This window comes from Gallus gallus, chromosome 5 (assembly GCF_016699485.2).
Source record: "Gallus gallus isolate bGalGal1 chromosome 5, bGalGal1.mat.broiler.GRCg7b, whole genome shotgun sequence".
Classification (NCBI taxonomy): domain Eukaryota; kingdom Metazoa; phylum Chordata; class Aves; order Galliformes; family Phasianidae; genus Gallus; species Gallus gallus.
In genome coordinates this window covers 48,075,399-48,103,358 of record NC_052536.1, presented here as the reverse complement: position 1 = coordinate 48,103,358, position 27,960 = coordinate 48,075,399, and the positions used below count along the sequence as shown (strand labels likewise).

General features: G+C 37.5%; 3 protein-coding genes across 11 annotated transcripts in view; 1 reads left to right on the top strand and 2 right to left on the bottom strand.

The window, feature by feature from the left end:
• WDR25 (WD repeat domain 25) overlaps positions 1–11,007 on the bottom strand; it is a 59,103-nt gene extending 48,096 nt beyond the window's left edge. For 2 of the 8 annotated variants that reach the window (XM_025150903.3, XM_426463.8), the window contains exons 1-2: positions 10,970–11,007; positions 7,049–7,816 (exon numbers count right to left, since the gene is read on the bottom strand). In XM_025150903.3, the coding sequence (XP_025006671.2) occupies positions 7,049–7,759 (711 nt within the window). In that variant the 5' untranslated portion in view covers positions 7,760–7,816; positions 10,970–11,007. Of the gene's footprint in view, positions 1–7,048; positions 7,817–10,572 lie in introns of all 8 variants that reach the window. The other 6 variants (XM_025150905.3, XM_046942118.1, XM_040701256.2 and 3 more) reach the window with 5 other exon arrangements.
• SLC25A47 (solute carrier family 25 member 47) overlaps positions 2,638–27,960 on the bottom strand; it is a 39,481-nt gene continuing 14,158 nt past the window's right edge. Inside the window, exons 8-10 of the mRNA XM_040701258.2 lie at positions 17,842–24,261; positions 10,970–13,862; positions 2,638–7,816 (exon numbers count right to left, since the gene is read on the bottom strand). The gene's annotated coding sequence lies outside the window, so the exon portion shown is untranslated. The remainder of the gene's footprint in view (positions 7,817–10,969; positions 13,863–17,841; positions 24,262–27,960) is intronic.
• WARS (tryptophanyl-tRNA synthetase) lies at positions 11,240–27,609 on the top strand. 2 transcript variants are annotated; one of them, XM_421368.7, is made up of 12 exons: positions 11,240–11,294; positions 12,413–12,469; positions 15,670–15,887; positions 17,002–17,209; positions 20,769–20,877; positions 21,457–21,576; positions 22,155–22,337; positions 23,137–23,237; positions 23,884–23,996; positions 25,013–25,186; positions 25,666–25,806; positions 27,102–27,609. In XM_421368.7, the coding sequence occupies exons 3-12, from the start codon at positions 15,774–15,776 to the stop codon at positions 27,258–27,260; spliced, it is 1,422 nt and encodes a 473-aa protein (XP_421368.1). In that variant the 5' UTR covers positions 11,240–11,294; positions 12,413–12,469; positions 15,670–15,773; the 3' UTR covers positions 27,261–27,609. The 2 variants fall into 2 exon arrangements, with proteins under 2 accessions (XP_421368.1, XP_040557191.1); XM_040701257.2 differs by having other exon boundaries at positions 11,240–11,396.

The following is a 27,960-nucleotide window of genomic DNA, read 5'->3' as shown; positions in this document are numbered from 1 at the left end:
AAGGATGGAAGAGTTAAAGACAATCCGCAGCTGGCCTGAAGATACAGCCAGTCTCCACCAGTTCCACAGTTTTCAGAACTTCTTTTTCCTGAACTTTTCTCCAAGTAATTCTCACTTATTTTGGAAACACATGCATATTAGCCATACCATGATATATCTCTCTTCCCCTGCTCCACTTCTCCACAGATAACATCTTCAAAAACTTCAAAGAATTGGGAAAATCTCAATGAGGGATGACTTTCAGCACTGGGTACTGCTCTAGTATTCCTTGCTGAGACCACACTTGGAAATGTTTCCAGAGCTATGAAGTAAAACTGATGCCCTTACAGAACAGGAAATCTAACCCAGAAGCTGAGGTTCACTGATATTTTGCTTTTTTTTTTTCTTAATACTATTTCTCACACAAGTATTAGGATGAATTTCCATCCAACTGAGCATTACACAATACAATTAATTTGCTTTAACTGAGAAGGAAAGAATACAATGGTCTATCAAGCAGTGGAGAGATCAGGATGCTGCTATTTATACTCAAAGAAACATACTCCTTTGAAAGATCCTTTGAGGCACGAGAGTGTGTCAGCTACTAAGAACATAATAAAAACCATATAAGTCATCTCCAGCTGTGGATTCTGAGAAAGTGAACAAAGGCATTACAAGGATTTCTGTTTCCTTGACAACAACACTGCTGGAAGCAAGAAAATAATTAAAAAATAAATCTCTGTGTTACAACAATCTCTAAACGTATGTAGGTATTAACATACCAAAACGTAGAACAAACCCTAAACAAATTTTTGTGATGAAGAGGCCAAAATCCATCACCTTCATGAATTGTTCTTAGCCAACTTGTGTTAATGGCTTTTGCAGAACGGTTGCGTAAGAGCTGGCTATTATCTCCTGACCTGTATTATCATCTTGACAGAAACACAGTCAGGAGCTTTTGTTGATGGTCAAATGCACTCCTTGGTGCACAATGTTCCTTTCACTGTCAAATAAGTATTATGGGCAAGAATAAAATGAAATAATTTTGTTATAAAGAGATACGATATACAGAGAAGCACTTTCAGCACTCAGTAAGTATTACTCTACATCTATATGTACATCAAACAACCATCCATCCTAATAATCAGAGAGCTCAAAATCCCTGAAAAAAAAACCCATACATTTATAAACAGGTGATGGAACGAGGCACCATTAGGAGAAGACACCTTCAATATTTCTTAATAGCCTATTTAGTAGGTTATCAACAATAGCATCTTCAACAAGAGAATGATAAGGCTATTTTCCACGTGCCCCGTTAAGCATCACAGTGGCCAAAATGAGGCTCTTTGCCACTTTCAAGACAATGGGAAGAACTTCTTGCTATTAGCAAAAAGTGCCCTAGCATTAGGAGTGCCCTAACATTGAATAAGTCACTTTGAAAGTTTTTCATGTAAAGTAGAACACACAGGCTCCCCAAATTCTCATCTTCTGCATCAGCAATAGTTAAAGGAACATTGACAGAGATTTTAAAACAGAATCTAAGAAACAGAGTGTTGGGGGTACTTAGCAGTGCCATATCTCATACTGCTCAGTGAATGGCTCTATTCTAGCTCAGTGAAGAGAGCTACCTGTAAGCTTAAAGGGAGCAAGCTGGCAGCCTGAATTCAGTCCCAAACAAATAAACACACAGGTAATGGAACAAATGTTGCAGAACTCTATCTATCACGGCTCCTTCAATTGAATAGCTAGCAGAATGCTTGAAAACAAATGTTAGAACTTGTTACTCTGACACAGAGTAGCAGTAATATCTAGGAAGTTTCTATTGCTACCACCAATGTTATGGATGACAAAAAGCTATTGTTTTCCATTGCTTTCAGTCCAACGCAGCAGAACTAAGAATAACAAATTCCTCAGACATCCTACTATGTCATCTTTCTCTTGCAGAACACACAACAACAAATGAATAAAAGGTTTTGAAAATCTAGGAAGAAGAAAAAAAAAAAAACGCATTTCTTGTACTACATGGCACACTTCAGGAAGCAAAACCCATATATTACACTTGACCAGAATAAGTAATATAACACCCTGGAGCTAACGCCTGGAGACAAATTAGTCTCCTAAGACCAGAGAAGTATCCGGCAGAGATCTATTGAGTCAGTTACAAAGATGAACTGCTTTGGAGCTCACAAATCCCCTGACTTTCAAACAAGCATAGGCCAGAAGAGGACATAGTGGCACCATAAATCTTTGTCACGTTCATTTTCTCTTGGCATCTACTTATGCAATCCACTAGAGACTGACCATTGGGCTAGACAGAACCTTGGTCTCAACCAGAAGTATGTAACATCTCTGCAAAGGCTGACACTGTTAAATCGATCTTAAAAACTCACTTTCCTTCCATAGGTTCAGCTGTCATTCAGCTAAGCTGGAGTGCAACTAGGCAAGTGGAGAACAAAAAGCATAAGAAAAACTTCCAGTGTGTTACAAGTCATCCCATTAATCTTCTACTAGCATAGATTTTGCATGCTAAAGAGTCAAAGTTTTTCTTTTCTTGATCCTGTTCTTTTATGCAACGTGAAAGTACTGAAAATGAAGAAATATTTTGCAGTGAGTACCTGCTGTGATGCCAGCATTTCAAATAGAAAATGAGACACACAATTAGAAGTTCATACAAACATAATTGTATTGATGGTATCTTTTAAAATATTAAAACAAACAAACAAACATACAAAAAGCCATCCACACTATTATTCTTTTTATGAACAATTATCAAAAAACAGACCAGCACCAATAACTACTAAAAACATTTACATCTCTGGAGCATTATTGCAATTATTTGGTTTTCCAAATAAGAGATATAACAAGATGAACACAGTAAATTGGTAAACATGCCTTTCAAGATGCAACTTTTTATCTACTCGGCTACTTAAGACAAATATTCAATGATTACACAGGATGCAGAATTCCATATGTAGGCTTCTAAAGCAGAAACAAGGTCTGGTTTCCAGAAGGTACTGTCACACTATAAAAATTAGGTACCTCTGATAGATGTGTTCAGTCTCAAAATCTATACAAAATTTATTAGCCAATATTAAAATCACAATCACTATTTCTGTGTTTAAAAGCACAAAACCAAAAGTGGCAGGAGCATTCTAAAATTCAGTTACAGCAGCTAATGAAACAGAAGGTATAGAGGAAAAAGTGTTATCCCATGAAAACAGATTGGAATCAGTTTAAACTAAGATTGAGATAAGCCCATTCAGAAACCTTAAATAGGTACTTAAACTAGAAATGTAAGCCATTGAAAATACAGTTAAAATGCATTAGAGAAGAGCACTGCCACACTAAGAGCTGCAAATAGCACTTTCCCTAATTTGAATCAGGTTTCCTGCCTCTTTTGCTTGTTGCCTATGTTACGAGCACCTAGTTGGCAATCGCTTCCTCAATAGAAAGGAAGCTCAAAATTCAAAGAAAATTGAGGGCAAAAGACTATTGCCAAGGTCAAAATTCAAGGTGTTCTGTTTGTTTGATTGATTGTTTTTTTAAACACCTCCTCCTTCAATCCATACTGCTACAAAGTCTTCCAAGCTGAAAGACAAACTTCGGGTAATTAATCTACAATACATAAAGCTTCCCACATAAAGTTCTGTCTTATTTTCAAGTTCCCCTGAAGTTTTCTTACATGGTTTGCAACACAGCCATAAACTTTAGATTTAATGTCTTTCAACACACAAAATGGAAGGAAATAGTAATTTAATACTAATATATGATTCATGAAAAGAATAATTCAGTTACCATCCCTCTCTAAGATGCTACAGAGCCCCATCTGCTGGTAGAAGTGTTTCTCAGTAGTATTACACCCCAGAATTGATACTTGACTTTTTCCAACAACACCAGTTAACTGTTTTGTTTGTTTTTAAATACATCCACAGACAAACACACACACACACACAAGTCCTTAATTAAAAATACTTTTAATGAAAGACTATAGAAGCCTTTGAAAATGTGCATTTCTTCCTAAATACTAAAGAATTTATACATGCTGATTCAGATTATCTTTCCCAACACTAGCTTATTTTCTACAAGCAACAGAGACTGACAACATCAGCTCAATTTTCACAAACATTGTACTGTGATTTAAAGTGATTCATAAAGAAGATGGTAAAGTGCACACTGGTTAAAGCGGGAGAACACAATAAGACAATTTATCTTCCCCAATTTCAGATATATTCTTGTGTGGTATGGAATATAAAACATACAATGATGATTTCTTTATAGTAGTTTAGATAGGAATAAAGAGACTGAGATTTCTAATTTAAGGTAACTAATTCCAAGTATTCCTTTTTTCTCCATGGGAAAAAAAAAAAAAAAATCCTTTCCCAAAAAGGGAAAATCTGTTTGTGATGAAACATTTAAGAGGAGAACATTTAAACACAGAAGAACAAAAAAGATGCATAATAGTTTGGCTAAGTAAAACAAAAAAATGCAAATGGCTGCAGATCTTCTGATTTAATCAAAACTAAAACATGAATAGCAGTTTGATCTGCAGGACACAACTCTCAGCTCCGAGAAACCTCCACCGATACTGGAGTGATATCTTCAAACAATACATATCTTGCTGCATAGATTGAAGGACTGAATCAAAGAAATTTACATAAAAATATTCATTTGCAATTATTCATGATTAATTGAAAGTGCATAGTTTTGTGGCTCTGGATTATACAGAGATTTTAAGCTTCTAACTGTGTTTTGAGTCTTGTCCAAATCAGATGCTCAAAGTAAATACTGTAGACATCCTGAATGTCTGTTACATGAATATTCCCATTAAAATGAAAGAGGAACAAGCTTCTGTTGCCTGGATTTAAACTATAAATTCTAAGCAGGTGTTTTTGGAAGAAAACAGTAAAGGAAAAGCTGAAGGAAGGTACAGGACTGGGAAAGAAAAAAAAAGGTACATTTACATCTGCTTTCAATTGTTTGTTTTATGCTTACACCGGTAAATAGACAACTCCAGGCAGTGGTAGAGAGCCAAAAAATTCCCAGAAGATAAATTATTGCTGTTGTAGTCATTAGAGATTGGTGGGCTCATGACCCTAGAAAGTTAGAGAAATTGGCTTCGTAACATCAGGACAATGCTTGATCTAACTGTGCCCTCTACTGGCTTGAAAGGTAAAGACGCTACTGCTCATACCATCATCAGTCTTCGATTTCATTAAGAAAAAAAAAAACAACAATCAAAACCATTTCCTGACGTTCCTCTACAGACCACCTTTCAAAATACTGAGATGCATTTTAAAAGGCTTCGTAGTAGCTACACTGTCACTTAAGTAATGTTCTACACTCCTATAGGCTGAAGCGTTGCCAATATTAGCACAATCCATGTACACTGGATTCCCATGGTTCAGGGTACCTACAGCAAATCCGTTCCTTTGACTCCCAGCTTTACTGTTAAATACTGCTTCCAGCCAAGGTTGGTAGCACCAACCCTTCTGCCTACTTAGAAGAAAACTGACATGCTATTATTCATATTTTTAATAATATTACATAGCGATGACAACCTTTTTTTTAGATTATTTTACCAAGTTTAGTACATCCACAATTACATTCACTCATCACTGAAATGAGGCTTTGGGGCAGTAAACAAGCATTAAATAAGTGGTAGGACAGTTTAAGACAAAGGCAAATTGAGACGTACATAAATCAAAGGCAGATACAATTTTGTACAACACAACAATACATTGCTGCTTACCAAGAAAAACCATCAGCACTTTTTGTATATCTTAGTGTTTTCCTTTTAAGGCTGTTCGTCAGACAGCAAACAAGATTTAACTTATTCAGTACTCTAAGCAAGACTTGTTAGAAGAAAAAATACCTTTATTTTTCCTATTTTGCCTCTATGGAGAAGATGCACAAAAGTGCTCGAAGTATACAAGCTTTGATAGTTTAACTGGTTGTGGTGGCAAAAAGTGAAATTAAGAAAATAGAAGTGAAGCAATTGAGAGGTGGAAGCTTTATTCATGTTAAAGGACCAGTTCTTTTCCTTTTCTGTGAAAAGCAATGCTTTAGTAGACATTGAGGAGAAAAATCTAGAACTGTGTCTGAGTCTGAAGAACACCACTGCTTCAAAGACGTGAGATCAGCACCTACTTCACATACCCCCATGGCAAAATCACAGGAAGGAGAAAGAAAACAATCCTTATATATATATATTATATATATATATACACACACACCATATATATATTTTAAAAAGTCAAACTAAATGACACTTAATTATCTACCACAAATAAAACAGCAAAAAAGCAAAGAAAACTCAATTTTAGTGAGAATTTTGTGGAGAGGGGTGGAAGGAAACGCATTCTAACATGAAATCAGAATTCAAAATAAATGTTACAGTTAATTCCTCTCATTTTAGAAATATGCTGATACAAAAGCATATTTCTCTCTCTTTACTTATTAAGATTTATTTAAAGCCCCTGAATTTGAGAAAAAAAATTTAGAGAGTGGCATAGAGCTGCAAGAGAGGAGGGTCAGGTTGGGTGTTAGGAAAAGGTTCTTCATCAGAGGGTGGTGAGCACAGAACAGACTCTGCTGGGGCCACGGTCATGTCCTGAGCTGCCAGAGTTCAAGAAGCATTTGGACAATGCTCTCAGACACAGGGTTAGGACTTCAGGTGGTCCTTTGTGGAGCCAGAAGGATCCATTCCAACTCAGGACATTCTATGATTATGAAGAGAAAAGTAAGACTTACTGCATTGACTAAGTGAACCAAGAACTGAAATCAAAGTCATTAAAGTTAGAAGGAAAATACCCTACCTATTGAGTATTTAAAAATGAAAGAAATTTTGAGTGAAAAGACTCCTAGACCATGATAGGACACAGATGCATAAGACCCAGGAAAGCACCTGCAGCAGTAGTCACTTATGCCTGGTATTGAAAAGCATCTCCTGTGAATCTGAACACATTATCCCTGCCAAACACACGAGCAAACATGTTATTCCCATAAAATTATTTAATACAGTATTTTTAAGCCTGCTGATAAGTCCAACAAACATCTTGTTTTACATTACCTTTATTGTTTTATCCATAGAAGCTGAGAGAAGCATATGACTTTGTTCTCGTACAGTACACCACTGGATTGCATTAACAGGGCCGTTGTGTTTAGACATATGAAATATTAAGCTTTTTGGAACTTCAGTTAATTTATATCTGGATCCTAAGTATGGCTTAATTAATTCAGATATCTTTCTCACTGTCTGCTCTGCTGGTATATCTAGCTTCACATCACAACTGGCGCTCTCACTTTGATCAGACTCTTTTCTTTCACAGGTACTGGTATTTTCTTGACGCAACCTTTTAGGGATATACGGTCTAATTCCTTTTGGGGCAGTTGAGCTATCTTTATGTGTTCTCTTCTGGGAAGCACCATTTCCAGAGTTTTTTGAAGAGCTCAATGTCTGTTCATAGTTTTTGTAGGGCACACGTAATGCAGTAGGACTAGAGTACGCTCTCCTACAATAAGATGTCAAATCACTGTTGTTATTCCCTGCATAATGCTCAGAGGGATCTTCACAAACAACGCTCATGCCAAAATTGTCAGTGTTCTCAGTAAGCTGTGTTTCATATGTAGATTTTGTACTCAAAATACCAGGTGCAAAGTGCTGAACAGGATTTGCAGAAGAACTCGGAAGGCTTGCTTGTCTGCTAGTACCGAGATTGTCAGCTTTTTCAGTTTCTGCCTCAGGCTCTGAATCATCATAAGCAACCAGTGAGGAACTCATTATGGCTGGATACAGCAGACTTCAGAAATCTCGTGCTGGAATCCTCCAAATGATGATCTACAATGAAGAATTGACCATTCAGAGCACAATTAATTATGGATCCTACAGTTTCAATAACTCAAGTTCTTAAAATCCTTAACTGTTTCATTCCTGTTTATTCCTGGAATTTATTATTCTATTATAGCACATATGTACATTCAATTATGCAACATAATGTGCCTCCAAGCACTCTGCATACATTTTTTATGCATTGCAGAGATACACTTGTACAAGATAAAACTATGAAAATGAGTATGGAAAGAAAAACAAACTTCCAACACAAGTACTGCAAACCTCTTTCCCCTTGCTTGCAATAGCACTCCCCCACACACACACACAAACAAAAGGCTAATGTAACTATGCAGCATTTTAGGATATTCATTTATAAGAATATGAATACAAGTACTTCGGAGTGAGAATAACAGTATCTATTTCTTTCAAATTATCTGCATTGTTATGTGTGAAGGAATTCAATTGGCAACAAAAATAATATGCAGGCTGCTCTGAAAGTAATGCCTTATTACATTGGTCCATAACATCAGAGGTGGATGCTGGCAGTAGAGGCTGAACCTTCCCACCAATATCCCATTACATTTTGTTGCTGTACAACAGACAGCAGCAGAGGGGCAGTCTGACACAATGGCATTTGACATGAAAGTGTGTATGAAGCAAAGGTGCATCGCCGAATTCTTTCATGCGGATAAAATGGCACCCACTGATATTCACTGATGCTTGCTGAATGTTTATGGATGCCAAACAGTGGATGTGAGCACAGTGATGCATTTCAGCAGCGGAGACAGTGACACTGGGTGACCTCCACTGGTGCAGATTTTCACTATGCAGCATGCAGACTCCTGTTTGTGGCTGGCAAAAATGTGTAGCTAATGGTGGTGACTATGTTGGAAAAGGCTGTCTTGTAGCTGAGAATTTGCTCCAACAAGCAGCATTACCGTGCCCTTTGTATCTGTTGTTATTTTGCATGGAAATAAATAGGAAGCATTACTTTTGGAGGGACCTACATAAATATATTTTTTATTTATTCAGTAGTCCTACTATGTAAGGAAGTTTCCCAATTACATCTATAGTAAGTTCCACACAGCCTTTAGTTAGTGCTCATCATGCCACAACAATTTAACCTACAACAGTTTGCTTTAGGTCAGACAAGAAGCTATCCTCAAAAGCTTCTTGATTATAATGAGAATCTGTTGTGAACGTCAGCATCTACGTAAGCATTAGCGGAGCTGATGCCACAAATGAGTGTCCTACAAACACTGTTGCAGCAGTGTTACACTGGAACTTGTAAGGATTACTCATTTAACTTTTCAAATTAAAAAAAGCACACTTTCATTATGCTAAAGAATTAACTACAGTCTATGGTCTGCATTCTGTAACACATACAAGCAAAATCCAGAAAACATGTTCCTATTAAGGCATATATATATATATGTGTATATATATATATATATATATATAATGTGTATATATATATACACACACACACACTATATGTATATACATATGTATATCTATATGTACATATATGTATAATATATATGCCTTAATAGGAACATTTATATACATATATATATAATATATATATGTATGTATGCACCTATGAATGTATCCAATTCTTCTCAAATGATCAAGGCGCTTAACTGAAACAGTATGACCAACATTTTAGCTCATAAAAGCATCGAGATCTCCCTCTAGAGGACGTTCTGTCTTTATCTGAAGTTTATGATAGCTAGAGGTCTCAACAACCAATTGCAAAGGAAAATTCTTTTTTGAGAAATAAAACTTCATTTACTAAAACAGGATTTCACTTAAACAGTGTCAAGAGCTTTAAAAAAAAAAGTTGCAAAAGAACTCATTTGAAAACAGTAAGCCAGCTCCATTTGAAACTTTCCATTAAATAAATAGTTACAGTTAAAGGACTGTATTTTGCAACAGTTAACAGTAAGCAGTCACTGTTTGTATTGCAAAGTTGCAAACAGACTCCCACCAGGATTCCCGGTTTTTAAAGAGCAAACACAGTGAGAAGACAACCTCTGCCTGAAAGCTATAAAAGAAGATATACAAGCAGAGTGGATTAGGCTTTCACTTTATTTAAACACACAAAACCAACAAATGACGACAACAACAACAAAAAAAAAAAAAAAAAAAAAAAAAAAAAAACACCATTAGGTTGAGGTTCTGAGGCAACTACAGGACAGTTCCTTGTATTTAGAATCACAGAATGGTTTGGGTTCTAAGAAACCTTAAAGCCCACCCGGTTCTAACTCCTTGCCTGGCTGCCCCTCACCAGCTCAGGCTGCCCAGGGCCCCATCCAGCCTGGCTTTGGGCACCCACAGCTCTCTGGGCAGCAGCACCACGGCATCACCATCCTCTCAGTGACAAACATCTCCCTAACATCTAACCTAAATCTCCCCTCTTTTAGTTTAAAACCATTTTCCCTTGCCCTATCACTATCAACCAGTGTAAAAAGTTGATTTCCCTCCTGCTTAAAAGATCCTTTTAAGCACTGAAAAGCCGCGGTGAGGTCTCCCCAGGGCCTTTTCTTCTCCAGACTGAAGAAGCCCAAATCCCTCAACCTTCCTTCACAGGAGAGGTGCTGCAGCCCTCTGACAGGATTTCCCAGGTCAAAATAAATAAATAAATAAATTAAATAAATCCTTTCCTATCAGATACTGGAAAAATCACATTGGTCACCAAAAAATCCACCCCACCACGAATAACTCCCACAAGCCTCAGCACTCTCGTAAAAGCAAGGTATCTCTGTCACTGTAAGTCTTCCCACTCAGTTCCTGTTCCTAAAGAAAAAAAAACACCAACCAGAAGTAACCTGTGTTGCTCCCAGAAGAAGATCACAGCACCCACACCTTAGCTAGCTCGTTAAACTTATCAACAGCTAATTTACAGCGAGCTGAGCTCACAAGGAAACCGATGCTTCCGCAAACCTTTCAGTTTTTCTTTATTACGCCAACGAGCCCGAGCACCGTACGCACACGGCGCTGGCCGGCGAGCACCCGTCCCCACACGGCTCTAACGGCCGCGAGCAGCGCTGAGGGCGGCACAACCAGGGAGCCGCAAAACACAGTCGCCCCACCTCTCCTCAACCCCCTCCCCCGCCACGCTGCCCCAACCCTCAGCCGCCCCGCACCCGCCACTACCTGAGAGGCGCCGGAAGTCGCTCCGCTGCGACAGCCCCTCTGTAAAATGGCGCCGTGTGGAAACCAGCACCGCCACACATCATCCCCCCCAACTCCTGCCGGGATAGCGCGCTGGAGGGGCTGAGCTCGGCTTGCGGCTCCCTGGGTGTTCCCGAGGGTTCCTTTCGATGTGGGCGCTTCGTGGGGGCAGGGGACGAACGCTGATTGTTAGGGGGGAACTGGAGGTGAGGAACGATGGTTCCGCGTAGCGCGTTCCCCACCCGGAGCAAAGGACGGCGCTCCGGGCGCGGTGTTGCAATGGCTGTGACATCGGAGCGCTGAGCGGGTGAGCAGTGGGGCCGCGTGGAGCTGGGCACGGAGAGATCACGACCAGGGGGCAGCAGAGGGGCCGCCCAGTGGGTACCGCTCCGGGCTTCGCCTCCTCTGGGTGAGCGGTGCCGCGGGCAGCGCTGCTGCGGGGTCTCCTCGGAGCGGCCCTTTCCTGGGAGGCGGTGGATGGGTCGGTCCTGGTGGCTGGGAGATGGGTGGAGGCTCAAATGGAACGAAACGTTGACAAGCTCGGATGTTGCACTGTCATCTCAGGGAATCGTCTTACACACCTTCACCATGATTTCACACGTAAATTGATGATCATTATGCCTGTGATGGTGGTTCCATAAAACACATCCTGGTTGCAGTGCTTCCCGAGGCACGTTTCCCTTGATGTCTGCATCCGTGCTGTGTGCTTTATCTTTTCATCTTCTGGTTTCTGAACTTACCCTCAGTCCATTCTCAAGTTTCCATGTATGATTTTTTTTCCTTCAACTGCGTTTGGGGAAAGTATGTGATGCCTTTGAGCCTGACAGCTTTCCTTATGTGATACATTTGGTAACATGCATTTTGCTAGAGTGTAGAATATCCCATTGTTTCCTTTTTTTTTTAAGGTCAGAATTGCATGTATGTATCTCAAAAGCTGGTAAAGACCCATGTCCCAACTCACTGAATTCCTGGCTCGAGTTTCACCAGCAAAGGAGGACAGTGCTGATGTAACTGGAGATAACTTTTCAGTAGCATTCAATTTTTTTCCATCTTTTAACCCAAATACCCTCATCTTTTAGTGACCAGATGGCTTTTTCTACTCCTTAGCAAAAATGCACCTTCACCTTCATACTTTTACTCAGCTTATCTCCATCTTATTAAGGAGGCTTTTTGTTCTATAACTATCCAGTTTGTGTGCTCGGTCTCAGCCATGTTATTTCAGCCTTTCTAAAAGGAGGCGATCCATCAGTAGGTACCTTAAAGAATTAAGATAAAACAATTTCTTCTACACCAAAGAATAAATCTGGTTTACATTTTCCTATTTTGCAGAACTTGAAAATGGCAGATTCCCTACAGAAAGATTGTGTGCCAACTGTGATTAAGTGTTTTCTGATGTGAATTTACCCTATATGCTTTCTTTTCCAGTTAAATATCTCATGCTCACAAAAAAAGAGGAAAACCCTACTACTCAAAGAAAAGAACGTAAGTAAATTGTAATCCTATGTCAGTTAATTACTTAATATCTATTTTAATTCCTCTTTAAAATAACTCTGTCAAACTTCACATAAACTCGAAGGGATCTAAACTAAGAATCTAAGGATCACACATAATACATTAGTAGTCACTTTTATTTTGGTCCATTCTGTAATGTAAGTATGGTGTCAGCATTAATAGACTAAACTAGAAAGTAATGCATGCATTTCTCAGTCTTTTCAGAGTATTCAGCTGAAATCTGGGAATATTGCAGCTGTCTGACAAACAAAGCCTTAATGAAAGATATGTTTAGTTAATGATAGACGTGGAGGACTTGCTAAATTAGAAACAAAAGTTCTCTAAGCAGGTGAAGGTTGGTGGGGGTTTTTTGTTGTGTTTTTTTTTTTTTTTAAACAGTGGCAGTTCAAATATGCAATATAAATATATCCAAGGTTATGATTAGACTGGTTATTTTGTAGAAGGAATGCTTTCAAATGGGGCTTAACAGCTAATTCAACTACTACATTTTTGTTTCCATTTTTAATTCTGGGAAAAGGAAACAAATACATGTGAAGCTTTATCGTAAACAGCTTTTATAATTTATTCCATTTCAATATATACCATATAAAGTCAGTCTATTCACGCTGCATGCTTAGCAGTGGATCCGTTTACCAGGAGAGCAGTGAGGTGCTGGAACGGGCTGCCCAGAGGGGTTGTGGATGCCCCGTCCCTGGAGGTATTCAAGGCCAGGTTGGATGGGGCCCTGGGCAGCCTGGTCTAGTAGTAGATATGGAGGTTGGTGGCCCTGCCTGCAGTAGGGGGGTTGGAGCTTGATGATCCTTGAGGTCCCTTCCAACCCAAGACATTCTATGATATAATTCTATAATATACTTGTGAGGCTGTCTAGAATTCTAGACTTTTTTTTTTTATCTGAACCTATATTACTCTTCTGAAAACAAGCAAACAAACAAACAAGCCAACCATCCACTCACTTTAAAGCTGATCAGAGGTGACAGTCATCTCCACAAGGAGATCTCCTACAACCATTTCCTAAGAAATCATTAACGGGTAAGACAGATAAATATATTTGAAAGGGCTTTTCCTCCCTTAGTAAAAAAAGGGACTTTCTGAACCTTTTTCTGTACTTTCAACCAACTCTCTTTGAATACCTGTAATCCTTTGAAAGGCAGCAGGATTGTACATGGCACAGAGTTCTTCCTTCATGGACCAAAATATGACCATGGCATGGCAAAAAATGCCTGCAGTTAATCATTTTCCCAACACACTTATTTTCAACTCAGTAGGGAGTTGAATTCGTTAACTTACCTTTTCCAGCACTACATTTGTCACTGTCCCGTCTGGTAATAGGAGTCCGGTTATGACTTAAGATGACATCACTTTCCTCAAGGGAAGAAGACATGCAACAGCTTAGATGATTACATCAGCAACTGCATCCAAATGTGATGCACCACTTTGCCTGGCCAAATTGCAATTATATTTTCCATAGAAAATTTACTTTTCCCTCAGTGCGTTTTTGTCATTAAGATCTGCACTACTATGCCACTTTATCAGCCTTAGGTTTTTAATCAAGATAACATTGCAGGTGTAGCTGTTGTTCACATAGATGGCATCTTACTTACCTTCTTCTAGTACTGATTTTCTTGAGTATAAATGACAAAATCAGAATCATAATGGTTTTAAAACTCTCTTACCGTATCCAGTTAATGTTCTTCTATTTACAATTTCAATTATTTAAACAGGATGATGCTTTGATTTTTACTAAAAAAAAGCCTTAGCAGTTATGTAGGTCTACAGACCTCATCATTCTTTGCAGAAAGCTGCTGAGCGTGAACAATTTCTTAAAATAAGGAGTTCTGCCTCTGCAGTTGAAATTTGTTTTCTACTCATAGCAAGCTGATAATAGCTTTGCCAAATTTCTTACACAGCAATAGAAGTCTGTTTTCAGACTGGAGTATTTAAAGACAATGTATCAAATAATTTTGAAAAAAAATCAGAGGAAGAAATTATCAGAGGAGCAAAAATTGCTGTGTCAGAATTCTTGTAGGCACGTATTGTGAAGTAGACTTAATTTGGTGTGTTCTATACAGTCCATACAAGAGTTTCCACTGTTGTAAATTACTAAGAGGTAGACAACGTATTCACTAAAATTAAGTACAAACCTGCTTGTAACATATTTCAGATTAACTGCAGAGACAAATATCAAAATGCTTCTGATTTGGAGTGAAAATAACCTCCCCAGTTTAAATGCTTTTGAAAACAAGAACTTGCTTAACAGTTTAACAGCATTACTCAACTTTCTGTGCTTTCTGTGTTGGTAATACTGTAAACTGTGCAGCTGTAGTCTTCCAGACTCTTGGTTGGTGTTAATTAAAAAAAAATAAATTATAGAGTGCTAAGAAGCTTTCAAGTATGTTATTAGTAATATATGCACTATTATGGGTGTTAGCCTGAGAGAGAAGCCTATTTACAGAAGCAAGGACGCTATGCTCGGAAGTTTCTGTGATCAAGGTGAATGTTGGACATAAGGAAGACTGCTGGATTGTTATTCTCAGACTTCAGCAATCTCCCAGTGTTGTTTATGTACTGCTGCAAAACAAATAGTTCATTCCACTTCAGATTATTGCTTACCTATGGATTGATTCTTCCACAGAAAGCAGCATTTCTCACTGATCATCTGTGTGTTTCTTTCACCTCTGGAGGAGACCAGACCTTCCTCTCACATATCTTACTATATTTCATATATTAAGACAAAATTCCATATAACAGTTAGAAAAATCTCTTGTAAATTCAGCTTTTGTGGGACAAAATTTGACAAGGTACCAAATAGTACAAATACATTAAGCAGTCATGAATCTCTTCCAACTGATGCTCTGAATCATAAATATATTTAATTACTTTATCACATTTTGCAAAGGCATTCTGTTGTTAGATGAGATACTTAGAGAAACAACATTGGAATGAGCTGTACATTTATTTGTTGCTCAATGTCAGTCCTTTTCCACATGAAACTGAATTAAGTGTTCTAAGCTTGTTTGCTCTTTGAAGCTCACTGTGTTGAAGTCTTTACATTTGTCCATCTGCTATCAGTAGCATTAGATATGTGGTCAGTGGAATTCTTTGTTCTTATTCTATTCGCCTAGTCTTCAAGGTAAACATGGAAGAATAAAACATTGTTTTTGACCCTACAGCTCTTCTGCTTTTGCTGCTGCTTTCAATAACCAAGCCGAATAACTGGAAGTCTTTGGATTTAATTGAATTGTAAACAAAAAAAGATCATTTACAGCCCAACAAAATGGCTGATAGTCCGAACTGTGATTTGAAATCCCTGAGTCCGCTTCAGCTGTTTGAGAAAGTAACTGAACAAGGAGAGAAAGTCAGAGCACTGAAAGCAGGAAAGGCACCAAAGGTATTTCCATTCCACGTGCAGAATCAGTCATTTTTCAGGTCTTTAAGAATATGATTGTTCTGAGATCTAATTTATATTGCACTAAGAAAAAATTATTTGTTTAAAAATACTTATGTCTGCTTTGTGGTCATACCTCAAACAAAATAGTTATTAATAAAAGAGCAAAGCTGTTATTCCTGAAGTAAGAACAGAGTACTGTAGACTTAGAAGTTTGCTTCCACCAGTTGCTGTGATGCAAGATACTTGGTTTTCAAGTGAGTTTTATATCATTTTCTTTCTGCCCTGGTATTATGTTCTCTGTTTAAGAAAACAATATACACACACACTTTCTCTGTTTAAAAAGAATATATATGTATTTTATATATATATATATATATAAAAAATATCTTTCTCCATACATTATTGTTCAGATTAGCAAATGTGTCTTACTGTAGCTGTTCCTGCTTTATCTTCTTGAAGTGATTTAGTATTTTGCCATTAATTTCCGGTTCCCTGTGCTGTCATCACTATGTTGACAGAGTCCAGTTTTAATATGTTCTCTCTTTGTGGATTGCATGAGTAGGCCTTGAAAGCTAAGCACTGTATAAAACCTTGATGTATTTATTGCTTACATGATATATTATGTTAGCTTTGTATTAAAAAGATCTTAACAGTGGAATTTAGAAGATGAAGGTCTTCATATGTTTGCCTTCAAGCCTGTAAACGAGTCATTAACAAATGAGTTATTTTAAAGTCAAGCCACTTAAAGAACATTGTAAAGTAAATCAGGTAATATTTTATGTTATAGCTATGTTTCTATCTGCTTAAAAATGTTAGTCTTGTTAAAACTCTAGAAAAACAGGCAAGCATTTTTTTTCCTTATGTGCAAATGGGAAAGTGGGACAGATATTTTAAATACCTTGCCAGTGATAATAAGCTGAATTCTTCTGGTTAGAAAACTGCTTTAATTTTACCCTTTGGTAGAGATGCTGCAAACATAAATAAAGGCTTAGAGCTCACAAATAATGCACTTCAAGTCAAAGCATGGATATAGATTTTGGAGGACTGAGACATTCATACAGTTTTCTATCTCAATTATGACAGATCAAACAGCTGTTTTTTTTTCTTTACTCAGGATGAAATAGATGCAGCAGTGAGATTGCTGTTGTCATTAAAGCTGTCATATAAAACAACAACAGGCCAGGATTATCAGGCAGGCTTACCTCCAAAAGATCATGCATTAATAAACAATGGTACAACTAAAGAAGAGGATGAAGATCTTGTGGACCCCTGGAACGTGCAGACATCAAATGCTAAAGGCGTGGATTATGACAAACTCATAGGTACAACTCTTTGCTAATGTTAAGGGATTTATGTGAAGGGATCATAATGATCACAAAAGACAGCAAAGGATCACGAATTTTGGTCAGCAGAATTGAGTAACATTTAATTTATGTCTGATGTTAGCACTCACATCTAAAGAATTTACTATAGGAATGGAAAGTGTCCAAGGCAAGAATTTCCCATTGAGGACTTAAATACATTTCAGTTGAAAATAAGTTTTATTCAGTTCTTATGCTAAAAACAAACTATTATTAGAAGTTATCGTAATGCAGATATTGTGAATGGGAATGTTTATCATCAGTGTTTGTGATACTGAACAGATAGAGCGTAGGGCACTCTAGACAGATTGTAGAATTCTTCTGTATCTGACTTAACTTCTGCATTAGGGAGGGCAGGGATGATCCAAAGCTAATGCAGAAGTCTTTAAGGATAAGGATATCTTTACAAGACACACTGTCAAACAGCCAAGTGCTGGCTGGGACAGAAAAGATGCAGCTTACGCATAAGAAACATAAATGGAAACAGTAATTGTATCATATAAGGCAGAGGATATAGCTGCCACTGACCAGTTTTCAGATCACCTAAGAAAGGTATTGGTCACTGTTCAGTACTAAAAAAAGGAATAGCTTACCTTTTTCCAAGGATAAGGGCCTGCTGAGAAACTTCCAAAAGAGACAATCTCCAAGTAGAGATACTTCCCCTTTGGCTGCCAGCCCTTAAATAAGGTTAGGGAGGTGTGGACCCAGGGTCTACTCCTTCCAGTCTCACAGGTGAATTGCTTACACCTGTGCTCCCAAGGCTGGCTATGCTCCTTCCCCAGGTGCTCAATCTGTGACCTAACAGTTCCCATACAGTAATGGAAAATGTTTTAGAGATGTTACAAAACTTGCAAAGCTCTGTAACTTAAAAAATGTGGTTTTAGTTTCTTTCCTTATTTGTTTTATAGTTTATTTTTAAAGCTTGAGTCTATAACATTGAAATAGGCGAGAAAACCTTTTCATTAATTTTAACTAATTTTGTCCTCTTTTAAGTGAAATGGTTGGGTTCTTCCCTATTTGCATTGCTAATAGATTGGGGAATTTGATGGATGAGTCATTTAACTTAGATTCTAAGTTATGCATTAAAAACTTTTCATAGAAGAAAGGTAGCCACTGTGGGAAGTGAAACAGTTACTACTTGCTATCAATAAACCTATTCCTCATCCTTTTAAAAATTATAATTAGAATATTGCCCAAGAGCTTGGTATAACAGCTCTTAAAATAAAGGAAATATTTGTGTCACCTACAATCTACTTATATACTAGTGGTACTCTATAAAGTTGTCAGTATGTTTGTTTTTCTTCAAACATAGAAGAAATGAACATGCTAAAAGCATGGCGTAATTGAAAGAAGCATTATTCTCAAATGGTTTTCTTGGATGTGCACCTAAGGGTGCATGTTTATGCACCCTTATATCATAAATCCATACTGACTTCTCCCAGTCACCTTCATGTCTTTAATAACATTTGAATGACTATATGCTTCATCACGTGCCCAGAGATTGAGGTGTGACTGACTGGCCTCTAATACCACAGTTAGTTCTTCTTGCCCTTCTTCAAAGTGGGAGTGGTATTTGCTTTTCTTCCATTCCACAGGCACCTCCTCCAGTTTCCATGGCTGTTCAGAGATTATCAAGACTAGGTTGGTCAGAAAAGCTACTGTGATAACAAATAGTAGATTATTAGTTATCTGCATGCATATAGAACCTGGCAAAGAGGAAAAAGTACACAATACGTTTTCAGCAAATGCAAATATACTTTTCAAAATGGCAGCACTCAGGATTTGTTATGTACAGCAAGAGTAAAGCTGTCTTTTCATAAAAGCTAGATCAAAAGCATGCTAGGAATCTTTTAAAAGCTTGTCAGAGAGAGGAGACTGTCCTTGTCAGAAACTGTTCAGGAATACAGATTCTCTCTGGACAGAGAATCTAAAAGATGTTAAATTTCCTCATTAGAGGAAATAGGTGTGCAAAAATTAGACAGTCTCCTTAGCAAGGAGGATGAAGACAAAGAAAAGGGAGTCATACAGACTCTGAATGTTTAATACAGTTACTTAAGCATTTCCAGAGAGCTTTCGAGTACTTTTCACACTACACAAATATTACTAAGGTGGCTAGCCCCAGCTAGTGTCAGTATTCTCATGATTTCTGTATCAGAGAACCACAGAAAAGTGAAGGTTGGCAGGGACCTCTGGGTCCATCCTATCTAGTCCAACCCCACTGCTCAACAAGGGACACCCAGATCTGGGTGCCCAGGATCACACCCGTATGGCTTTTGAAGATCTCCAAGGAAGAAGACTCCATAACATCTCTTCCTATAAGGGTAGCCTCTTGACTGTTCTGCTGAGTTAAAAATGTTCATGTTCATTTGGTCTCTAATTAGCATTCATCCAAATTATGATTATTTTGGCATTTTTAATGCCTTTTATTTGCTAGGAATAAATTAATTCAGTAATTAAGAACTGCTTAGGACAAGCAGATGTGATGATGCTCAGAAAACATGGATTAAAGTGGTGTAGTACTGCTCTAGTAGGAAGTTGCAGTCTGTGGAAAGACATTTAAGTTAATTACTGTATCCCAACAGGAAGATATATATTTTTTTAATTTTTAATAGATGGATATAATTATTACACACCTATAAAATGTACTTTTATATCTGTTTTGCTCCCTTGAATAATTAGTCAATTACAATAATACTACAAGTTACTCTGATGCTCAGTAGAGTAGAATAGTAGCAAAGGTTAGATTCTTCTCTAGATTTCTCTAAGCAGGTCAAAATCATGATGAACAAAGGTGCTCATGAGGGTCCATGACTTGGGATTGGAGTATAGGAAGCTTTACTGAAGAAATAAGGCAATTCCCCAGTTTCATCTGCAATAGGGGAAAAAAAAAATGTTGCTACTTCAGTCTGATAAAACCTTTCTTAAATGAAATGACTTCATCTGAAAATGTTTTATTTTAATCAGCTGATTTCCTAAACCACCTGGTAATAAGTCTTACTTGATTGCAATGAAGAGAACTATGCATTACCTTTTTGAGCCTCATGAGGGGAGCAGTGTCCGTAATCATGTCGATACAAATAGGGAATAAAGTTTGGAGAAGAGCATTTAGGTTTGAAAAGTGGAAAACGTGATTGGAAGGCTGAAAATTTAAATATCGAGAAAGGAACATTAAATTCCGTACAGCCATTTTTATCCCCTGATATACAGAGGCCCATTTATTGATCTAATTATGTTCCTCGGAATAACAACAGTTCTGCTATAAGAAAACTGCTGTTAGAATCAATCATGGATGGAGCAAAACGGGGATGTAGTGATTAGACTGGGCCTGCTAGCATACAGTTAACATCAGGGACTACAGTTGGGACTGGGGGGAAAAAAATCAGGAAAATGTAGCCATTTTACATTTTACCTGAGATGTTAAGAAGGTGTTCTTTTTGATTTAGGCTGCATAGATTAATAAAAGATCTGTTTTAGCTGTGCTAATTTTCTATTTCTTTTTTTTTTAACGTTATTATTTTAGTTCGGTTTGGCAGCACTAAAATCGATACAGATCTGATCAATCGAATAGAAAGAGCTACTGGGCAAAAACCTCACCGATTTCTACGGAGAGGAATCTTTTTTTCTCACAGGTGAGACTTTCTCATTAAAAGTCAAAAATGTCAAATTATTAAGACTATCTCTAAACACTACTGGGAGAAACCTGTGACCAGCAAAAGACCATGTTCATTTACACCAGATAAAGCAACTGTAATTTGCAATTAGCAACTACTCCAGGTCTACTCTGACAACATTTGAAACATTTTGTTCTCTTTGGTTCTAATTTTGTTCTCTTTTGTTCTCATGCGTCAATTTTTTTATGCCTTCACTAATCCCAAAGGGAAAGAGAAATGGGCAGGGAATCTTTGCTTTGTACAGGTTCCATTTTGACCCAGGATGTTAACGGCTGGATGGCCTAGCAAAGAATACCAGGGCTCATATGCTTCAAAGCTCTGCTTATTTGAGCAAGGGTTCGCGTGACCTATGGATCTGTACATCTGTACATCTATACTATCACATAAAAAAGGCTCAGGGAGTAATACTAAACAACAGCCTGCAAGTTCTCTATGGTTTATTTGTTAACATGCATGGACTTTTGGCCTAAAGCAGCTAGCACTTCTCAAATAAGTTCAGTCACGTTTTTTCTATTTGTGTTTTTTGTTGTTTTTCAGAGATATGGACCAAATCCTTCATGCTTATGAAAATAAGAAGCCCTTTTACCTTTATACTGGCAGAGGACCATCCTCTCAGGCAATGCACGTTGGTCATCTTATCCCGTTTTTATTCACAAAGTAAGCTATTTCTACCATCAGTATTATTCAAAACCATTTTTTTCCTAAGGAAACGTTGACTGCTGTTCATGGAAGTACAAAAATGATACATTACAAGTAGTTCCGTTTCTCTGAGATAAATATAGATGTACTTAAGCAACACAGGTATTAAAATAACCTAATCCCTCTGTCACTATGAAGCCGCCTTCTTTGCACCTGTACCTCCACAGCAGTTCCTAAAACTTCTGCTTCTCTTAAGCTAAGTTTGTAATGAAACTCAAGGTGGTTGTATTCGGTGGTACCTGCAGTAGAAGCAGGATACAAAAATATTGGACTCTGAGCCAAAAAGTCTCTAAATTCTACTCCCATTGCATCATAACATATGTACAGAAAACAGTGAGTGAGTCTTTTTTCCAGGTAAGTTGTCGTTATAATCTATATAAAATGTTTACGTTTGCTCACATCAAGTTAAGTAACTGCATATGGTGCAGTCCTTTGTATATCCTTTTGTTTAAAATGTATTAAAATAGTTATAGCTGTCTAGCAAAAATGTCTTTATTTCTACTTATTCTAAAATAAAATCTTCCTGCTTTTATTAGGTGGCTGCAAGAAGCATTTGATGTTCCATTAGTTATACAGTTAACTGATGATGAGAAGTACCTTTGGAAGGATATGACAACTGAGAAAGCATATGAATATGCTAAAGAAAATGCAAGAGATATTATTGCATGTGGTTTTGATGTCAATAAAACCTTTATCTTTTCTGATTTAGACTACTTGGGGTAAGTTGAAATTTATGTAGAGCACTGAAATCAAAAATGTATTTGCATTTTCTCTCCAACTTGAATAGCCAGCAGTATTTCTTTTAATAAGCATGTGCAGGTTTGAGAGCTTCAATAGAAGTTTTACAATACTTAAAGTAGAATTGTTGATTTTTTTGCTACTCAACATCTTATTTACATGTGTACTGTAAATAACAGAGTTATTACACAATACACAACACCTTGTGACTGAATAATGGCCAGTTAGACCTGCCATTTCTATTGCTTCAGTTTTCCAGTAGAACTAAGAAAATGGAGAAGATGCTGAGCTGTATTTCATTTGGAAAAGCTGCTGATGTATTTGGTGATAATGGAAGACAGGGAACTTAGCTTTGAGCTACTATTGCTTTAGTGAAGCACTGGGATACCAAGCAACACAGGAAATGTGATCCAGTCAGGTTGTCTGAGTTCACTGAAAGGCATAAAGATAATTCAGCTTCAAAATCCATGAGGCTCAGTTTCCAAATCAAAATAGTTCTAGTTTTAGATAATTAGATCTGATTTAAAAAAAAAAAAAAAAAGTTGTTTTAGTAAATATTTGGGGAAAAACACAGTAAAATTTTCCAGGCAAGAAAAAGTTGTTTTTAAGTGTCCTTTTAATAATCCTCTAATTATCATCTCAGTGAACCACAAAAAGACCAAACTAGTGCTTTGAGAGATTTAATCCTGCCAGCTTTGTGACATTCTCAGCTTTGAATGAATGAAAACTTCCGTCCTGCTCTTGGCTTCTCATATTATTTTTCCACTTTCTTTCTCACAGGTCAAGTACAGGATTCTACAAGAATATAATCAAAGTTCAGAAGCATGTTACATTTAACCAAGTGAAAGGAATCTTTGGCTTTACTGACAGTGATTGCATTGGTAGGAAATAATACAGTTTACTGGAAATGATCTTTGGTTTCACTTTCTCTGGCACTATTTCTGTACCTATTCAGAGACTGGTATCTGCCACTCAGGAAACAGATGGGAACAGCAAGATCGAGTTTCCAGGCTGATTCTAAGATAATTTTATTGTAGTTTCTTCAGTATAGAAAACACTTGACAATAACATTTCTAGGTTGTAGCATTACTAACAACAAAGTATAAAACACAAAAGTTGAAATGACCAGGAACCATTCCTGGTTTTTCTAACTATTTAGCTATAGTCAATCATGCTTTCTAGAAACTTCTACTACAAAACTATATAGAAGCTTTTCTCTTCAGAAAAAAGCTTATATTAATACACACACGTATACATACGTGAGAAAAGATAAGGAGTGCTCAAAAGCCTAATTACTGTAGTGCTAGGTAGTTCTTTCTTCCATTTGCTTCACTGCCATTGCAGGTTACTGTCTCATTGGAGAAGACTAAGAGAGGATTTAATCACTGTTTACAAATACCTAAAGTGTGGGAACTCAAATGGATCTGACTAGGCTCTTTGCAGTTGCATGCAGCAACAGAACAAGGGGCAGTGGGTGAAAATGTCTTTGCAAACTTCTCTATCGTATCCAAACTTCTTGTTTTCTAGGGAAGATCAGCTTTCCTGCTATTCAAGCTGCTCCATCCTTCAGTTCATCATTTCCACAGATCTTCAATGGCAAGGAGAACATTCAGTGTCTTATCCCATGTGCTATTGATCAAGTAAGAAAATCATATTTCTTAATTTGTTTTTCCTGCACTTGTTTGTGTAATTTACTGTTCAAGCATCATGGTAGCATATCAAAATGTGTGTGAAACATTCCTGCAAACACCTTTTCCAAGTGGGAGCTGGAAGAGATAAAAGGGCGTTCTGCTGTGTCCTGACAAAGATGAAGGCTTAGCTTCAAAATCACGTGTTCATGTGTTACTCATTCTTTCCAGTCTTCTATCTGACTTGATCTCAACCCATTTCAAAGTCAGCTGGTATCTATGGAAGCAAAGACAGTAAAGTCTTTAATTATGCAGAAGTGTACTGACATGGGGGTAGAAAGAAACTTCTAGCCATCTCCATGGTAACTAGGGCAAGAGATTGTGAGCCATAACTTACATCACAGGAGATTTATGTTGTACCCTGGGGAAAAATCTTCTATCAGGAACGATAAAGAATCATTGGAATAATTTGTGAGAAAGGCTGCAGAACCTCAGCTACACGTGACTGTGCAGAACAGCTGAGGGACATCAGTTAAAAATGATAGTGGTAGCATCTTTACTGTAATTAAGTATTGTTTCTTGGAATCGGATTCTGCACTGTCTCAATCTTTAGCTTTTTTAGTCACAGGAACAGCCGCTGGAAGATTATTTAATTACATTCATCAACCACAGTGCTATGGAGTAATATTTTTGCATTTGGTTCAAGTCACAGCACAACAATAGCACAGCACTACCATCTTGATCACTGATTTAGTTTGGGTCCTGTGCTCACTCTGAAATCTTGCCAACTTAGAGGTATCCATCTCCAAATCCTTGTTAACCAAGAGAATCAGGGTGTACAGTGGAACTACAGAAATGAAAAAATAGGATTTTGTTTGTTTGTTCTTCTGGATGGACTGTATCAGCTATGAAACTTCAGGGTTTTTTTTTCTTGAGACCACCTGTTAAGGCACAAACTAGCCAACCCTAAACAGCCTTTAAACCACATTTTTAATTTTATTCTGAGCTTTTATTGATGATTGTTCTAGGATCCTTATTTTAGAATGACCCGAGATGTAGCACCTAGGATTGGCTATCCTAAACCAGCCTTACTGCACTCAGTCTTCTTCCCAGCCCTGCAAGGAGCACAAACAAAAATGAGTGCTAGTGATGTCAACTCCTCTGTCTTCCTCAATGATACACCCAAACAAATCAAGACAAAGGTAAGTATCTTCAAACCTTAAGCCCACAAAGCTTTACAACAAATGGAAGTGGTGCTCCTCATGTTTACAATGGCAACATTTTAATGTTTTCTTTGAATGTATCTGCATCCTTTTCCTATACATCAAATTGCAAAGCATCTTTAGGAATTGATAGTTACACAAATTTAGCTAAACTGTCAAATGTAATCTTTTGCCTTGCCAACTAAACTGATACTACAAAAATTAGCTAGAATTTGTTTTATTTTTGGTCTAGCTATGCAAGCTGTGGAATATGTATATACTCCACAGTCATTAGAAGCTGACATCTAATGACTGCCTTTTGCTTTCTTGCTTCAGTCTTGTTGCTCTGCCTTAACTTTTCTCAAATCACCCTTCAGCTTCTCCTTTAATAGAGAAGCTAGAAGACTGGGATATACCTCTCTTAACAACATAGTAATGGACAGTTTAGTAGAAATTATAAGATCACTATGTTGTTTCAGATTAACAAGCATGCCTTCTCAGGAGGCAGAGACACTATTGAAGAGCACAGGAAGTATGGAGGTAACTGTGACGTTGATGTGTCTTTTATGTACCTGACTTTCTTCCTTGAAGATGATGACAAGCTTGAACAACTGAAACAAGTAAGTAGCCAAGCTGAAGATAGTATCCTTCATTCCTTCTCTTGGGGACAAAACTTTAACTAAGTTCACAGGTCATCCTGTCTTCTTTTCTATTTTTTTAGTAGCAATATGCCTTCTTTGGTAGGCAGTGTATTTAGTTAATAGAAGCCATGTTGTATTTGTTTATCAGCTTTCTCCTGCAGGAGCAGCTGCAAGAAAGGCAACAGCTACAGATTCTTTTCTAACCTTATACTCCTTCCCACACAAGGACAGTGTTGGATAGTTACTAGTAATCATTTTGCAAACTGTTGCAAATTCCTTCCTTATGGAAATCGGGAGTATGTTTGACATACTTAGCAATTTTCCATTATGCTCCAGCCATTGAAATATTATACGTACAGTTCTCGCTACCAAGAGCACAAAGACTAGACCACAGCCAGCAGCTTATTGTCATTAAGATTGGAAAAAACGTCTAAGATCATCAAGTGCATTGTCCACCCATCACCATTACTCCACTGCTGCCTCAGAATCATGTTAGGAAACATGAAGTCGCTGCTTATAGCAGCATTAGTGGAGCTGTTTCAGTTATGGTACCATAGCTTTCAGAACTGCATCCTTAAAGCAACAATGTCTTTAAAAAAATAAAAATAAGAACTGAAATTAAAACAGTTTGTTCTTGTTAAAATATTTTTCTCAAATTGGCATTAGAAATGGCCTGATGAGAAGGGGAAGTAAGATTATCATGTTTATTGCCACTTCAAAGCGTAGTTGAACTGCCACAGCCATGTTTACTAACCAGTGCTAAACTCAGCTGTTTAGTGAAAATATTTTCAGGAGCAGAGCAATTGCACAGATTACCAACTCTTTATATGACAGCTCGTGTAAACAGAGATTGAGGGTCTGCTGTAAAAAGTTTACTCCAATCGCATCTGATACTTTACCCAAACTAGATGAGAGAACAGTATGATAAATCTGAGCTTCTTATTGCAAAAAGCAGACTGCTTATTGGAAATGAGATGTTAAGGAGAAAAATATGCAATTTCCTGCAAATTATTACATCACTTCCCAATTCAATTTTTTATTATTATATATAACTCGTCACAGATGAAATTACCCAGCTGCCTCAGTCTTTTAAAAGTCAATAAGAAATTCTTACTAGGTGCATTTTCAGTGATATCACATGATCTTCTAAGGCATGTGCTCATTTTTAAGACATGCCAATCTTCATTTGCCCTGGCCAGGTTCTTTAAGAAATACTTATCACTAGGTCTTTTTCTGTTTAGCACCATATTTAGCAAGTAACACTTTCTTGACAGGCATACACAAGTGGGGAGCTGCTCACAGGGGAGCTGAAGAAGGTGCTTATTGAAACATTGCAGCCCTTGATAGCAGCTCATCAAGAGAGACGGAAGCAGATCACAGATGAAGTAGTGAAGCAATTCATGACTCCACGGAAGCTAGCTTTTGAATTTTGAAGAACTGCTTATGTAACTCGTCACTCAATTAGTCAAAATTGAGTAGTTGTTGTCTTCTGCTGTATGTTATCACTCCCTAGGTATGAACAGCCTGCACTCAGTGCTTTATAAATACTGCTCTTAATGAGCTACTTCCTTATAAAGAGCATCAGAGTACTGGAAAAGTTTAAAATAGAGTTTAAAAATAGGACTTGTATCTATTTAAAATCAAAGTATGTTAATTAAGTCATCAAATCTGTACAAGATATAATTACCTAATCCAACAGAGAAGCATGTCTGTCAGCCCAAGACTGTATTTTATTGTATTTCATGTTGAAAATATAAATAAAATTGCCATTTTGATTATGAAGTCTAACTTGTAAATTGTTTTAGAAATGTTGGCTAACAATCATATCTCAACCTAGTAATTGGTAGGCTCCATTGTGTTTCACATCACGTGGTTTACTAGCCAGTGTGTCCTCTGGGGCTACTGGGAACATACTGGGAACATGTTACATAGCAAATCACAAGGTGTCTTAGGCCTGGGATCAGTGCAGAAGGAATGGAGACCTATGAATCGTAAGCAAGAAAAAGAAAACCAGCCTGATTTTCTTACTGCCTTCCTCTTTGACCTGTCAAAAAGTTGCAGAAATTTCACTCTACTTCTGTTTTTGCATCTGTTCAACTGGTCTCAATGCCTCTGAAGGCTATCGTGAAGTTA

Excerpts from the sequence above, each read along its gene's own strand:
- WARS (XM_421368.7), top strand. The coding sequence starts at position 15,774 with ATGGCTGATAGTCCGAACTGTGATTTGAAATCCCTGAGTCCGCTTCAG. Across the intron at positions 22,338-23,136 it reads TCTGATTTAGACTACTTGGG|GTCAAGTACAGGATTCTACA; the intron begins GTAAGTTGAAAT and ends TCTTTCTCACAG. Across the intron at positions 23,238-23,883 it reads TACTGACAGTGATTGCATTG|GGAAGATCAGCTTTCCTGCT; the intron begins GTAGGAAATAAT and ends CTTGTTTTCTAG.